Genomic DNA, 15000 nt, shown 5'->3' with positions numbered 1-15000 from the left:
AGCTGTTTAGGCCACGCCCACTTCCAATTCAGCCCTGAATATGAACACATAGGACACGAACAGATATTTAGATGATCTACCGTCAATCTGCTCTAGCTTGTGATGTCCTAGTTTACTATAACAGCCAGCAATAAGACGTCCGTTGATGATAATACGTGTAAAAGTGTCATTAGGAAGTGCACACCCCATTCAGCCCAGACTCCTAGCAGCTTTTACATCATACACACGCTCTAATTTCTATTCTTGGCGACCCAATACAGCAGCCTAAATAAATGGCCTGGTAAAGCGAACCTGAAGGTGTTGTTGCAGTAAACCTGACTCAGATGAATCCATTCAACCTGGTACGTTCCGCTTCTTATAACCGTAAACGCAAAAATGACACGTGCGCAGGTAAACGTATTCGATCCAGATGCGCGCTGAAACAGTGAGGCGGATTTGTAGGGATGATATAATCCAGATGTGTAGGCTCTGGAGGAAGTGATCAGGTAAGAGGATCGATCGCGAGGCGATCCAGACGTGAAGGATTAATAAATCATCCAGGTGCAGAGTATAACGGTGGATTTGTGTGGATGAAAAGAGCCGTGTGCACATCAGTGATGCAATCCAGATGTGTTAAGGATAAAAGGATGCGGTTATAATAGACAAAGCGATCCAGGTATTTTTCTGCAAAGTAATCTGGATGCGCACAGTTGAAAGGATCAACGCGTTTGATTAAAGAGATCGATGTGTAAAATATAAATATATACAGCATATATAATCCAGATGTGTGTATAACATAATCAGAGATGTTTTCAGTAAGGCAATTCAGACAGGATAAAGGATAAGAAGGATAAATAGATCCAGATATATGTGGATAGTGTAATTTAGATGTGTACTGAAAGAGATGCATGTGGGTAAAGCATGCTTTATTGTTGTTTTTTTTTAAATGCAGCAATTCAGATAAACAGTAATCCGGTGTAAAGATAAAAAAAAAAAGAAAGAACAGATGTGTAGACCTAAACAGTGGGAATAACGAGAGCCAGATATGTGAGTGAAGCAATCCAGTTGTGTAAATACAAAGATAAAAATTTATACGTGGGTAAAGTAATCCAGATGTTACAACCCTAATGAGATCCACACACATATATATATACATATATAAATATATAAATATATATATATATATATATATATATATATATATATATATATATATATATATATATATATGTGTGTGTGTGTGTGTGTGTGTGTGTGGATTAAAGGAATCCAGATGTGCACGAGTAAAGAGATTCAGATATATACGGATAGAGTGACCCAGAAGTATAAGCAGAAAGAGGTCCAGATAGTAAGTAATCCAGATGTATATGAAGAAAAGGGATCCAGATACGCATTCTTTAGATCCAGATGTGTACTGGTAAACAGATCCAGATATAGGGATAAAGGAATCCTGATGTGTAAGACTAAAGAGATGAGTACATGTGGATGAAGTGGCTTGATCCAGATGTGTAAGACTAAAGAGATGGGTACATGTGGATGAAGTGGCTTGATCCAGATGTGTAAGACTAAAGAGATGGGTACATGTGGATGAAGAGGCTTGATCCAGATGTGTAAGACTAAAGAGGTGGATACATGTGGATGAAGTGGCTTGATCCAGATGTGTAAGACTAAAGAGATGGGTACATGTGGATGAAGAGGCTTGATCCAGATGTGTAAGACTAAAGAGGTGGGTACATGTGGATGAAGTGGCTTGATCCAGATGCGTCAAGCAATCTAGATATGTGTGGCTAAATCAATCCAGATGTGTACAGCGAAACAGATAAAAATATATATATGGCTACAGAAATCCAGAGGTGAATGGAAAAGGATCCAGATATATGTGGATAAATCAATCAGACAACACAAACAAGATGTGTAAGCTTTGGGCACAGTGATGTAGAGCTACAGCTAAGCAGATCATAATATATCCATTCATTTCAAAATGTAATCCAAATGTGCACAGATGCAGGAATAAATCACGTGCTGATAAAAAAAAGACTCAAACATTTACGAATAAAGTGATTCTAGACGATTGCAGATTCGTACGAGTTAAGTACCTCCAGATGTGCACAGTGATCAAGATAACAATGCATAGCAATCCACATCTGTATGAATTCACCAATTACTGGTTCATTTATTAATTAATTAAAAAAAAAAGCGTCCATACTTAACCTTAAAGAAATGAAACGGTCCCTTTACAAACCTGTCACAAATGTATATAATGTAAAGAAAACGGCCAGATGTTCAAAATGTTTACAATGTAAATGTTTACAGTCAGGGTGCGACTCTATTATCCAGTCTCTTACCTTACAAGATTCATTTAAACAATATTTTGCAAGGAGATTCCAAATAGATCTATGTATCTCAAATATATAAGCGTGTGGTTTAATCCAGACGGGATGTTGGGAGAAAAACGGTCCAGCTTCGATCAGTCGTCTCCGGAAACATTCATTTATTCCGAGCCCGACGACGCTCACTGAGCATCAGTCTAAAAAAAAATAAAAATACTGAGTGAATCGACTCCCTGTGAACGAGGAGCCGGAAGTCACGGGCCGCGTCTCAATCCGGTGGTTACACCTAAGCGCGCTGTGGAGTACAGGAACAAGTGGCGCGTGCGCCCTAGGTAGTGCACTAGTGTTCTAACGGCCGCCATTTTGAGACACAGCCTTACAGCTAGCGGTTTCACAGCTGACCACAGGGAGGGAAGTGGAAGATGTTGTTCACGAAAAACACTTTAAATTTTACTTTTAGTTCAAACTTAAGGGTGTGAGTGGGTGTGTGTCGTGAATAGTCGTTTCTGTGAAGAACGTTAGCTAAACATTACTTAAGTATAAGAGTTAAGAGTCTATGGACACGTTATAAGCTCTGAAGTAGTTTAAAGGAGCGCGTAATGGCAATTAGAGGTGGATTTTTTTTTATTATTACTTTAGGTTTTCATTCATTTTTATAAAAATGTCAACGCAACGTTAAGTCAATAGAGGGCGCTGTAATGCTTTCTACTCAGATTAGAATAAATAAAGTGTTATTCTTTGCCGTGATGTTACCCAGAATTTAAGGGATTAGTGATAAATTTTATCTTAATGAGGAGAGTAGTACGGCTTTAACACTCGCAATGACACTATTGTAACCCCCAGCAACTATAATTGTTTCCACTACAAATCAGTGGTTACCTACTACTGGCCCTTTATTGCAGCCACTAGATATACCACCAAAGGAAAGTCACCAGTAGAGACCAGTACAGTTACCATTAAAATCAATACAAGTCCCATTATGTATTCTATGAGAGTTTTATATCACCCCTTCAAGCAGGGCAGGAACTAAACATCTCACAAATAGTCTGCCCAATATTATAATAAACATTCATAATGATAGGTGGTGTGACTACACAAATGCTGGTCATATTTTATTCCCGACTTGATTAATACCAAAAAAAAAAGCTCAAGTTTTGCATCAAAATCCATTTATTTCTCATTACATGGTCAGGATTCACATCAACATGCAGCCCAAAGTGATGGAATGACTTTACAAGCCATATAAAAGGATGCACAAGCATGATGCAAGATCTTTGACTTCTTGAGCACACCAATTTCCATCTGCAAAAGAATAACATGTTTAACATTTGACCAAAAATAAATGAAAAGCCACATCATTGCACAAATCAAGCCTCAGGTTCCAATTAATAATCAAAGACTGCAGTGCAGCCCTCATAGAAGGTGTCAGAAAAATGTTTAAAAAGGAGTCATCAGTGACTTGCATACACTTAAGATCCTAGGACACAAATGCAACTTACCTTGGATTAAAAGGCCTCAAACAGGAAGGGGCAAACCTGTAAACAAGTCAAATAATTAAACAAAGCACTGAAAATCCAGTATCTATAGCTGTTCCAGGCACTATAGAGGGAATAACAGCTGTTAAAGCGTCAGGGAGAGAGTTTATCATCAGATCCCTTTCGCAGAAGGGCCAGATAAACAAGTTCTCATCATTGCAGTCCACAGCACAAGACACCAAGACATTTTATAGCTGAAACCTCAATTGAGAAGCAAACCGACCAATCTAATGAGACATTTTAATGCATTAAGGACATTCTTTAATTAGATTTTATTGATGATATTCTTGTTATTGACTCTAAACCAGACCGATATTAAAAACCTCACCTTCTGCACAGCTGAAAAGGAGTCTCGGATATTCCTGTGATGTCACATCCTGGTAACAAAGACACAAGATAACAGTTAGTCTCCAGAGATATTAACACGATCTAATTTAAAAGCATTTTAATGAACCTCAGAGTGTAATTTATAATCAGGCACTGCTGGGCAGCGCTCATACGAGGTGTCAGAAAAATAAAGTAAGAGTCATCAGCGGTTCAGAAGAACATAAAATAAATAAAACCTCAAGTCTTGTACCTAAAGAACTCAAATGTGGTCCATTAGAATCCTGCTTTCTCCATTCATAGAACTACATTTCCTGGACAGCTCAAGCTCACCAGCCAATCAAAGGACTGCTTCACGCGTAGGAACCAATAACAGCGCAGAAGACAGGATCACGTGTTACTCCAGTTATCCAAGCCATGTGCGCCTGGAAGAATGAAAAAAAAAAAGGAGGAAAAGCGATTAAAAACACATTTTTTTAAACATCTTTATACTACAGCACCACTTCATTCTTGATTGAATTACAGGAAGAATAAACGCCCGCGTCTCAACATTTATTCTTTATTACACTGCAAGTTACTAGATTATACTAGTTATTAAGAAATAACTAGTCAATAAAACCAGACTAAGAAACCAAGTTAGGAAGAAAATGGCCGCGGCCAAAATGGCTCCTAAACAAACTCACCAGACGCTATAAACAGGCCTAGAAAAGCATTAATAAGCAAACTGAGGATTATTTTTACTTACGTGAAGCTGTGGGGCTGGAAGGCGTGAGAGAGAAAAGGACACCACACCACATGATTAAAAAACCACGCAGAGAAGAGGAGGAGAAACGCTCGCCTGCTTCTTTTATACTCACTCTTCTTCGTGATGTCCGACAGCAGAGTCATGGCTGCTCATTACCGCCACCTGCTGGAAAAAAGATTAGACATTCGACATACTGTATGAAATATACATTAGCTGCGTTTACACGGACAGCAGTAATCTAATTATTGACCTTATTCTGAGTAAGATAATATTGTGATTAAGGTGTTTACATGCATCGCTTTTAGAATACTCCTTTCATGTTCAGGTTTTACATGTTATAGAACATAGATCGATTAAGGGCACACGTTATTTCGGCACCGCGGCATGCCGTCCGACGTTTCCTCCAGAATTTCACGTATCGACATACAGTCGGTCTTCTTTATAGTACCGTATACCGTTTTATGTGTTTTTAATTTAAAAATTTTACGAACGCTTCAAGTGCAGTTAATTATTTGTCGTGCTATACGTGCAAATAGACGACTGGTTGAAACCGTGAGCTGCGTCCCAAACCGTGTACTTTCCTTCTATATAGTAGCCGAGATGCATGTATTTCACATACTACAGGCCTATAGTAGGTAAGTATGCGGTTTGGGACGCAGCTGTGCTCTCTTGTTTGCTGTAAAACAGTTGAGCACTGCCGTGTGTGATCGTGTCCTGTCGCAAAATGCGGTGGAAACTCTCACACGACGTTAATAATGTGATTAAGGTGTGTACATGTCTGTAACGCATGTCGATAATGCGACTAAAACAGGAGTACTCCACATGTCTTAATTCCATTTGTGGTTACAGGTCTAACTCTAGCTCTGTGCTTACTGGTGTTCCTCAGGGTTCAGTTTTAGGCCCTTTACTTTTCAGTATCTATCTATCTCCATTTGGGCATCTGCTGTGATCGCTCGGCCTCCATTATCACTTTTATGCTGACGATACCCAAATCTACATTCACTCAAAATTTGGTGAAAACCTTGATGTTTGTTTTCTTTCTGAATGTATTTCTGAGATAAAATCATGGATGAATAATAACTTTCTGTGCCTGAACAGCGGGAAAACCGAAGTTATGCTTATAGGCTCCCGTCGTCAAATTCTCGAAGCTGGTCCACTGTCTGTTTGTTGATGGCTCTGTTCTAGAGACCCAAAGTAAGATGAGGAACCTTGGAGTAATTTTCAATACCAGCCTCACATTTGATTCTTTTGTTCAGAGCACTGTTAAAACATCCTTTTTTCACCTGAGAAATTTAGCTAGATTGCAAACAATGCTAAACTTCTCTGTCGCTGAAAAGCTGCTACTCATTTGTTGTCACTCGGCTGGATTACTGTAATGCCGTTTTAGCCGGTGCTTCTAAATCCACAAACTGCAATATGTATAAAACTCTGCTGCCAGGATCCTGACGGGAACCAGGAAATTTGAACATATTACTCCTGTTCTGGAGTCCTTGCACTGGCTCCCGGTCAGGTTCTGTGTCCATTTTAAGATCATGAGGTTGACATACAAGGCATTACATGGCTTGGCTCCTCAGTACTTACCTAGTTTATTAATCCCTTTGTTACGGCCCAGTCTAGGTTAGGCCGCACAGAATAACCAGCTTGAGATTCAATTGGGTTGATCTTTAAATAAGGGAAGACAGGAATAACAACATAAACAAGGTTGTGTGAAAAAGGTTGTGGTATATTGTAACAGACAATATATACATATAATTGTACAAATTAACCAAACCAGGCATATCTTCGGGCTGGTCAAGGCCAAAATAATAAACAAAAGGATTCTATTATTAGGTAGTTAGCTTACCTAAAAGGAAAGGAAAAAAAATACAAGAATACTTCCCTAACTACCTAAGCAAAGAAACAGAGACAAAAGGAACCCTCTCCCAAAAGAAGTGGCAGCCACACCCCTACTGCCAGTGAACCAAGTGAACATATATACAAAAGTGAAGAGAATGCACAATAACCGATTTAGGGACAACCAAAGTCGAAGTCAAACACCAAAACAGCAGTCAGAAAATAGCATACAATCAACCACAATCTCCAAACACACGAAACCACCTCCAAGATCCTACACATTCTCACTCCGTCTTCCTCTTTAAAAATGGCCGCCAATCAGTGAGGTCATCCTGGGAGGCGGGAGCAAGGCAGGCTAGGGCAAGCTGGAAAGTCTGGGAGGGAGTTTGAACCTGCACACAAAATGTCACAGCACACAAAAACTACCCGTCCCAAGATAGCGGGTTGTAACACCTTACACCCCAAATCCCAGACTACGCTCCTCAGAGTGTAATTTGTTAACTATTCCACAAACACGCTTAAAATCTATCTCCATTTAGGAATAACTGTAATCCTTTGTTTTTAATGCTTTGTAAAGCACTCTGTGTTGCACTAATGCCACTGAGGCGTTTGGGATCCGAGACCTTACTCAGATTTTTCACCAGAGGTCAGAGATGTTTTTTTTTCTCAGTGCGTCACAGGCGACGCTCACAATCTGATCAAGTGCTTTGAGAATCACAGCATCCATGTCATTGTCTGTGTCCATCTCCTCATGGTAGTTTTTAACAGGGAAGATGTGGTTCACTGGAATACCCAGCAGATTCCTGCACGTCTCCATCTACAAAAATACAAACGTATAATGCCTGATGCTGAAGGCCAGTGAGGGCTTTCTATGATTATTTCACTTTTTTTCTGTGATCAGTTCTTGGCTAGTAGCCCTGGGAGGACTGTCTGACTGGGAGGATGAAATGTCAGGACATCGGATTTAACAAAACCCTGACTATTTCCACGCTGTCTACAGCAACATGATAAAGAAAACTGGTCCCGAGGCCCCAAAATATATTAATTCATTGTAACACAAACGCCAACAAAAAAGTCCCTCTCTTCTTATTTTGCTACTCTGTAAGTTGTTACTATAGAAATAGTGAAGAATTAGAATGAGTCTCATTAATATAAACCTGTGGTTTATCTTGTGTCTGGAACTACTGTCAGAGTTCCTGTTATAAAAGATTCATTAATACCTTCTGACCAATCGAGCATTCAGTACCACTGTGGTGTAAATAATATTAACATTAAATTGTAGGTACTGGATTGTTGCCAGTGGAACATCTCATAGCAGATGTCCATCCATCCATCCATCTTCTACCGCTTACTCCTTTTCAGGGTCGCAGGGGAACCTGGAGTCTATCCCAGGGAGCATCAGGCACAAGGCGGGGTACACCCGGGACAGGGTGCCAGTCCATCGCAGGGCACAATCACATACACATTCACACACCCATTCATACACTACGGACACGCCAATCAGCCTACCATGCATGTCTTTGGACTGGGGGAGGAAACCGGAGTACCCGGAGGAAACCCCCGCAGCACGGGGAGAACATGCAAACTCCACACACGCAGGGCCCCGGCTCATAGCAGAAGTTTCAATTGTAAATACATTGTTTTATTAAATAAAAGTATATTTGTAGAATTTGTGCTGGTGACATGTAAAAAAAAACAACAACCAATTTTTGTTTGTCCCCTCAGTGATGAGTAGCAAACAGCTCCACCTGTGACTGTACTGAAAGGCTTGAAGGGCTTCTTACATGCTAAACGGCGTCAAGCGGGGTTGTGTCCTGGGGCCGACCCTGTTCAGCCTCATGTTCTCCGCAATGCTGACTGACGTCTTTGGAGACGGTGATGTTGGGATAGGCATCAAGTACCGCACAGATGGTAATCTGTACAACCTCAGGAGGCTCCAAGCGAAAACCAAGGTTTCGACAGACATCAGGGACTTCCTCTTTGCTGATGACCGTGCCCTTAACAATAGCACAGAAACGGACATGCAACGCAGCGTTAACAGGTTTTCTAGTGCCTGCACAAACTTCGGTCTCACCATCAGCACCAAGAAGACTGAGGTCATGCATCAGCCAGCCCAGGGAAGCCCTATACAGAGTCCAACATCACTGTCAATGGTCAGAGACTGAAAACAGTGACCAAGTTCACCTCGGCAGCACGTTGTCACAAAATGCCACAATAGATGACGAAGTTAACGTCCGCATTGCGAGAGTCAGCTCAGCTTTCGGGAGATTGTATGCCAAGGTTTGGAACCGAAGAGGCATCACCATCCAGACCGAGCTGAAAGTGTACAGGGCAGTTGTGCTCCCCACACTGCTGTATGCATGTGAAACGTGGACAGTGTACCAACGTCATGCCAGGAAACTGAACCATTTTCACACCACCAGTCTCAGGAAAATCCTTGCAATCAAGTGGCAGAACAAAGTCCCAGACACTGTGGTTCTCAATCAAGCAGGCCTCCTAAGCATCTTCACCATCTTGATGATGACCCAGCTATGCTGGGCAGGACGTGTGATACGCATGACAGACCAACGTCTACCAAAAAGACTCCTCTATGGCAAGCTCCAGCAAGGTCAGTGTTGCCAAGAAGGCCAAAAGAAACGCTTCAAAGATACCCTCGATGCCTCAATGAAAGCATTTAACATCAATCCTGCCTCCTGGGTTACAGACTGCATTGGATCGTGACACCTGGCGCTCCTCCATCCATAAGGGGTCTTTGCTGTGTGAGATAAATTGGACAGATGTAGCCAAACGAAAGAGGCCAGCCAGAAAAACCCGTGCCAGCAACCTTCCCGGAGACGTGCACCCCATCCCCTGTCCCACCTGCCATAGGACTTTCCGTGCAGAGATTGGCCTGACCAGCCATCTACGCATGCATCATCTCTGATGGCAAAATGGTCTTCGTCGCCACGACGGACAACTAAGAAGAACTAGGAAGTGCTCCTTGTTTAGTGCTGTATTGAGGCTAAGCCGGTAATTTTGTAAACACTCTCGAGTTTATCTCTCAGGTTTCCCGTCTCTCTGCAGCTTTCTCGCTGTGTCAGTCCAAACCTCTTGGACCTTGTCTCTTGGGGTTCCTCTGGTTTTCTCCAGTTCCTTGCTTTAAAAAATTTTTTTTACTTATTTCCTTTGTAAGTCGGTCCTCTCTGACTTTATTTTTTTCAGTTTACTCCTCATGAGTGTTTGGCTAGGCCCACTCCATGGTCTGTTTGTGCAGGGTTGGTAGTTCACTGTGCTGCATGTTGGTCTCTCCATCCTCCAGCCTCAGGTTCAAGTCCAGTGTGGCGTAACCCTTTGTTTCCCCCTCTTTGGAGGTGTTCTGCCTTAAGTTTATTTCCCGAGGCCTAGCCCTAATTACTGAGAGAGTAGTTAGTCAGTGTTCCTTGGTAGTTAATCAAAGAGGATTCGTTCTTTGGGTGTTTTAGTCCTGCATATTTATGTATGAACTATGAAACAGTATTGTACATTACTCGTGTTTGTGTTATTTGTATCTGTCAAAACATGTTTAGTGTAATGGTATAAATCTTAAAAAATAAGTAGGACCAAACATCATTATATTTATTAATTTAATGGAATATAAAAAGTCCAGAGTGCAGTAGGAACGTGACAGCGACAGAAACACAAACCAGTTATGATTACAGTAGAAGAAATTAGCTTTACTTTAATAATGTACTTTAGACACAATTTCATGTCTTTTCACTGTCCTAAATACTCCGTACTGGTGTAGGGGTGGAAAAGAACAAAAAAAAAGCCTTCACTCAGAGTTCTCACTAGGGTTTTGGTTTTCCAGAGCATCGTTGGCGAGATTCACGATCTGATCGAGCGCCTTGAGGATCAGAACATCCATGTCATCGTTCGTATCCACCTCCTCATGGTAGTTCTTCACAGGGAAGATGTTGCTCAGTGGAATACCCAGCAGATTACTACACTCCTGCATCTGAAAATATATAGAAAAAAACAATGAATCAAACAATTTATTTAACCAATAAATTGTAAAAATATACCACAGTTATAACAAATCACAAGTTGCAGAACGGAACTTTATTTAACTCCTTAACCAGATGCACTGACAAGCTTTTTGCTGTTTATAGTTGACAACATCATCTAATAATATTTAATAATTAGATTTACTTCAGTTTTTGGGGTTTGTTACTTTCCAGAAGTTCACTAGACTCGTTATCAGAACCTACTGCGAAGCGGAGAAACAGTGCTGCTGTGAGATCAATCTGGGATCCATTTCATTTCAATGCCTTTATGACTTCCAGGAAGATTTACTTTTACTTTGTGCTGTGTGAAAGTAAATATTCTAATATGGTAATATTGAGCTCTATTTGATTAAAAAAAGAGCCAAATAAATAGAAGTGCCTTCTATTCATATCAGTATTTACATTCATTGAGAACATATCTGTTCAATCCCAATATTGTAATCAGTTACAATCCTAATATACACCATTTAATTACACAATTACCTTTTCTTTGATCTTCTTGCTGGTGTAGACCTTTCTTAGGTCATCTTTAACCAGAGGGCAGGTTTCATCCACTTTTGTCATGATGATTACTTGAGGCAAATCTGTACAATAGGATGACCAGTTTATTATCTACAATAAGACTAAAACAGGAATTCTAATATGATATGAAGATGATTTTCCTATAACAGCACGTCCTGCAGTGTTTAATTCTTATTACAGTCATTTATCACTGATTACAATTTTTATTAATTAAAGTTTTAAATTTAATTAATCAATTAACAGTTTCTCTTACGAGTCTCTCTCTTTATTTTCTCCCCTGATGTTAAGATAAAAATCACAGCTTGTCGTGTTCCTGAGAAACCACTAATCATAATCTCCTCTGTCCTGAAGATCAGAAAACTCTGTTGCAGCTTTACCTCTGACTGTTACAAAGTGTTGAAACTGGAGACTCCTTCCATAGAATAAATAAAAGTCCCTGTGTGAGTTGTTACTATAGAAACTATTAGAATGAACGGATTAATCTAAACTTGTGATTTGTTTTGCAGTCAGAACTACAGTCAGGGCTGCTGTTATAGAAAAACAATCAACACCTTCGGACCAAATCACACACAGTGGTATGTTTTTGGGGAATAATTGTGCCAATATAAAAAAACAACATTTTGAGATGATTCTAAACTATAATAACAGGACTTACTATACTCTGTAGCCTCCTCACGGATCCGTTTCATCTTTTGAATAAGCTTTTTGTTCATGAATGACACTGTGCTTGCAGCTATAACATTGACCAGGCAGAAGGTTTGATCAGAAACTTTGGGATTTGTTCTGTAGTTGGAGTCCTTCTCAGACACGTGATTAGCAGGATTAAACTGCAAATTGGTGAAAGAATAAATATTACAGATATTTTACTGTGCAAAAATCAGTGTAGGTTACTACAGAACTACAGCTGTACTATAAAGACTGACTACATGAACAGTATTCTAACGTCATATATATTAACATTATATACCGTAACAATGCTAAAAATAACGGTTTTGTGTCATATTGTGAGAGTAAAATGTTCCCCTCACTTTATATCCTTCCTCAAGAAACCCCTTTAAGGCTGAGATGATGTCCTGTACATGTGCGCCTCGTCCATCGTCAGGTTCAAGTCCCATGATGTCATTGAACACAAAAGGTAAACGGGAGTCGTCCTTCCCCTTGATATGATGGGTTTTGTACTGTAAGAAAAAGACACAGATTGTATATGATTCTGACTCAGGATCAAATTCCATATTAAACACAATATTGAACTGTTCAGTGCTGTGCCTCGTTAAGAGCTGAGGTCCACACACTAAGGCTTTTAGGGTGTTTTAAAAAAATTTTTAAAGGCATGTCATTGGACCACTCCAATGTTCGGCTGAAGTGAGCCATAGACCGACTTTTTTATTGTATCTTTGAATCAGTCCTGAGCTTGAAAACTTTTGTCTGGAAGTGTGAAAATGACCTTAGTTTAACTAAAACTGGTTTATCTGTCTGCATTAAGAAATCAAACCAGTGAATATGTTGAAGTTGTACTTACAATTTTTGTGAAACTGGTTCCAGATGTTGCATCAACAAGAGCCCCACAGGTGATTCGCTCTTGGAAAACATTATTGACTGAATTTATAAAGCTGGACTTTCCTGCTCCAACTTCACCAACGATCAGAATCCTGACAAACTTAACATCAGAACTGCAGAGCTTAAAGTCCTTCAGTTTCTCTCCTAAAGTGGGTTTGTTCCTATCAAAAACACAAAACGTCACAGAAGGATCGTGCCACTTAACTTCCTGGCAGTTAGTGACTGAAGAAGAACTTTTAATTAAGAAGTCAATAATCGTCAATAATAAAAGAAAATCAGAATATGTCACACTGATACAGTAAGTGAGCAGAAATGGACAGTTTTGTCAAAATCTAACAGGTTTTGAGGCTGAAATATGAACATTTCTTTATGGAAGTTAATATAACTCACCCCCAACGCATTATCCTCCATGGCTTATCAAATTCTTAAAAACAAACAAAAAAATAATGTTACCCTGGTTACAGTTTTGCATTTATATGTGAAATATAGTTAACATGTAAGTTTCTAAGTCAATGAACATGCAGAGTGTTCAATATATTTCCATGTTTTTAAAAAAAAATGGACCTGATTGCTAGACACATACACTTTTGTCTTTATACAAGGATTTTTACAACAGAGACACTGCAACAAGTTTACTCCTGTTTTTACATTTGTTGTTGTTGTTTTTATTGTTATAAATGGATAATTTTTCATCCCAGAAATTCTAATCTATCTAGAAAGCATGAGAAACGCATCAGTGTTAAACCTGTTCCAAATAATGTTCATTTTATGCTGTGCTCCATGATTTTAGTCGAGTCACATCACGTACTCGTGCATTACACATTCTCACTCCTAGATTAACTCCCATAATTGGGAAAATAAATTCATTAATAACTAGGCTAAATCGGGAGTAAATAATAAACAGTATCAGTATGTAATATTAAGGTTGACATATTGATCATCATCCGATAAATATTATAAGACTAAGACTCACCTGGAGGTGGTGAAGGTGTTCGAGGTCGTGGAGGTGGTCGAGGTTGTGGAGGTGTTTGAGGTCGTTGAGGTGTAGACTCAGACGCTCCCATTTCATTCAGTTCACTGAATCCAGATGAACAATGCTGATGAGAAAAGTAGATTTTGTAATGTAAGAAAAGGTTTTTAATGTTCCAGCAAAAAATTAATAAATGAATAAAATAATAATAAAAAAGTTTTATATACATAGAAAATGTGTGTGTGTGTGTGTGTGTGTGTGTGTGTAGTCATACAAATAAAAATAACTCCAAATTCATTGCTACAGAGTTTAATTTTGCTTGTTATTTAAGATTTGTAAAGATGTACTCACAGCTTCTGACTGGGTCGACTGGTAGAGCAGCTTCCCCAGTCCCCACTTTTATACCTTGTTTTTGAACCCTATTCTACTTTCACTTTCTGTCCAGACGCGCGCATGCGCACACACACACACACACACACACACACCCCTTTCTTGAAAGAGCATGATTTACTGTAAACTGAAACTGAAAGTTGTTCACATCATTAGTTTTTCACCGTTATCTTTACACCCTTAAACATGAGCTTACTCTTTACACGAAGTCCGGTGATTTCCGGGTGCACGCCCTGTGTGTTTACATCAGCTGCTGTTGTGCAGTTTTATAGTAGTGGTCTTATATTAATGTCTTATATTAATGTAGCGTTTTAACACCTCAGGTACAGTTTATTTATATAATACAGAAATTAATAATCATGCAAATAATGACAACGGCCTCAAAGGTAAACAATCTGTTGTTTTATTCAGACATCTCTAATACAATATTACATATTTGTAGATGTTCTGTTTTGTGCTGCAAAAGGTTATTAAAATGCACTTAAATCTGTAATTAATGGCGACAGCATGAAAAGCAAGGCACAATTTCAAACCACAGACAAAAGAACTTGGCTAACATGCTAATTCTGCTGATTTTCAAATCTGATTTATAAACAGCTGATCTGCTGGACTGAAGGACTGAGGACTGAGACTGACATGTGAGACATCCTGGTCAGAGTCTTACATTTACGGTGTATTAACTCTGAAAGGGAGTGAAATCTTTGTCTTATTCTAACTGTAACTAAAGTAACATAACATAATCGAATATATTCCATAAAGACAGAATATTACATTACTCTTATTTTAGCGATGC

The 15000-nt window shown here is 39.4% G+C and overlaps 2 protein-coding genes, 1 long non-coding RNA gene and 2 other non-coding genes across 7 annotated transcripts in view; all 5 read right to left on the bottom strand.

Moving 5' to 3' along the window:
* LOC128601876 (monocyte to macrophage differentiation factor 2) overlaps positions 1–2901 on the bottom strand; it is a 10513-nt gene extending 7612 nt beyond the window's left edge. The window contains exon 1 of the mRNA XM_053615292.1: positions 2325–2901. Within this exon, the coding sequence (XP_053471267.1) occupies positions 2325–2338 (14 nt within the window). The 5' untranslated portion in view covers positions 2339–2901. The remainder of the gene's footprint in view (positions 1–2324) is intronic.
* A 560-nt stretch (positions 2902–3461) lies between these two features.
* Positions 3462–7764, bottom strand: LOC128601877 (uncharacterized). Of its 3 annotated transcripts, none has more exons than XR_008384755.1 (7): positions 7011–7764; positions 6495–6575; positions 4914–5078; positions 4422–4593; positions 4173–4221; positions 3809–3844; positions 3462–3611 (listed from the first exon to the last, which is right to left on the bottom strand). It is a non-coding gene; the product is annotated as an uncharacterized LOC128601877 (long non-coding RNA). The 3 variants fall into 3 exon arrangements; XR_008384757.1 differs by having other exon boundaries at positions 7025–7764; XR_008384756.1 differs by lacking the exon at positions 7011–7764 and adding an exon at positions 6978–6992.
* LOC128602549 (small nucleolar RNA SNORD60) lies at positions 3679–3769 on the bottom strand. Its single transcript, XR_008384855.1, has one exon. It is a non-coding gene; the product is annotated as a small nucleolar RNA SNORD60 (small nucleolar RNA).
* On the bottom strand, positions 4295–4382 carry LOC128602548 (small nucleolar RNA SNORD60). Its single transcript, XR_008384854.1, has one exon. It is a non-coding gene; the product is annotated as a small nucleolar RNA SNORD60 (small nucleolar RNA).
* Positions 7765–10334: 2570 nt separating the features above from the next.
* On the bottom strand, positions 10335–14253 carry LOC128601875 (interferon-induced protein 44-like). Its single transcript, XM_053615291.1, has 8 exons — positions 14169–14253; positions 13821–13944; positions 13238–13271; positions 12810–13008; positions 12319–12468; positions 11946–12117; positions 11252–11352; positions 10335–10719 (listed from the first exon to the last, which is right to left on the bottom strand). Exons 2-8 carry the CDS (start codon positions 13909–13911, stop codon positions 10537–10539), a joined length of 930 nt encoding a protein of 309 aa, XP_053471266.1. The 5' UTR covers positions 13912–13944; positions 14169–14253; the 3' UTR covers positions 10335–10536.
* Between the last annotated feature and the right edge of the window lie 747 nt (positions 14254–15000).

The sequence above is a fragment of the Ictalurus furcatus genome, chromosome 26 (genome assembly GCF_023375685.1).
Source record: "Ictalurus furcatus strain D&B chromosome 26, Billie_1.0, whole genome shotgun sequence".
In the NCBI taxonomy this organism is placed as follows: Eukaryota; Metazoa; Chordata; class Actinopteri; order Siluriformes; family Ictaluridae; genus Ictalurus; species Ictalurus furcatus.
This window is presented reverse-complemented; position numbering and strand designations above follow the sequence as displayed.

What these genes read in the sequence shown, in the direction of transcription:
- LOC128601875 (XM_053615291.1), bottom strand. Translation starts at nt 13,911, where the DNA reads ATGGGAGCGTCTGAGTCTACACCTCAACGACCTCAAACACCTCCACAA. An exon ending in AACACCTTCACCACCTCCAG is followed by an intron (nt 13,272 to 13,820) that starts GTGAGTCTTAGT and finishes TTTGTTTTTAAG; the next exon opens with AATTTGATAAGCCATGGAGG. An exon ending in GCAAGAAGATCAAAGAAAAG is followed by an intron (nt 10,720 to 11,251) that starts GTAATTGTGTAA and finishes ATATATTTTCAG; the next exon opens with ATGCAGGAGTGTAGTAATCT.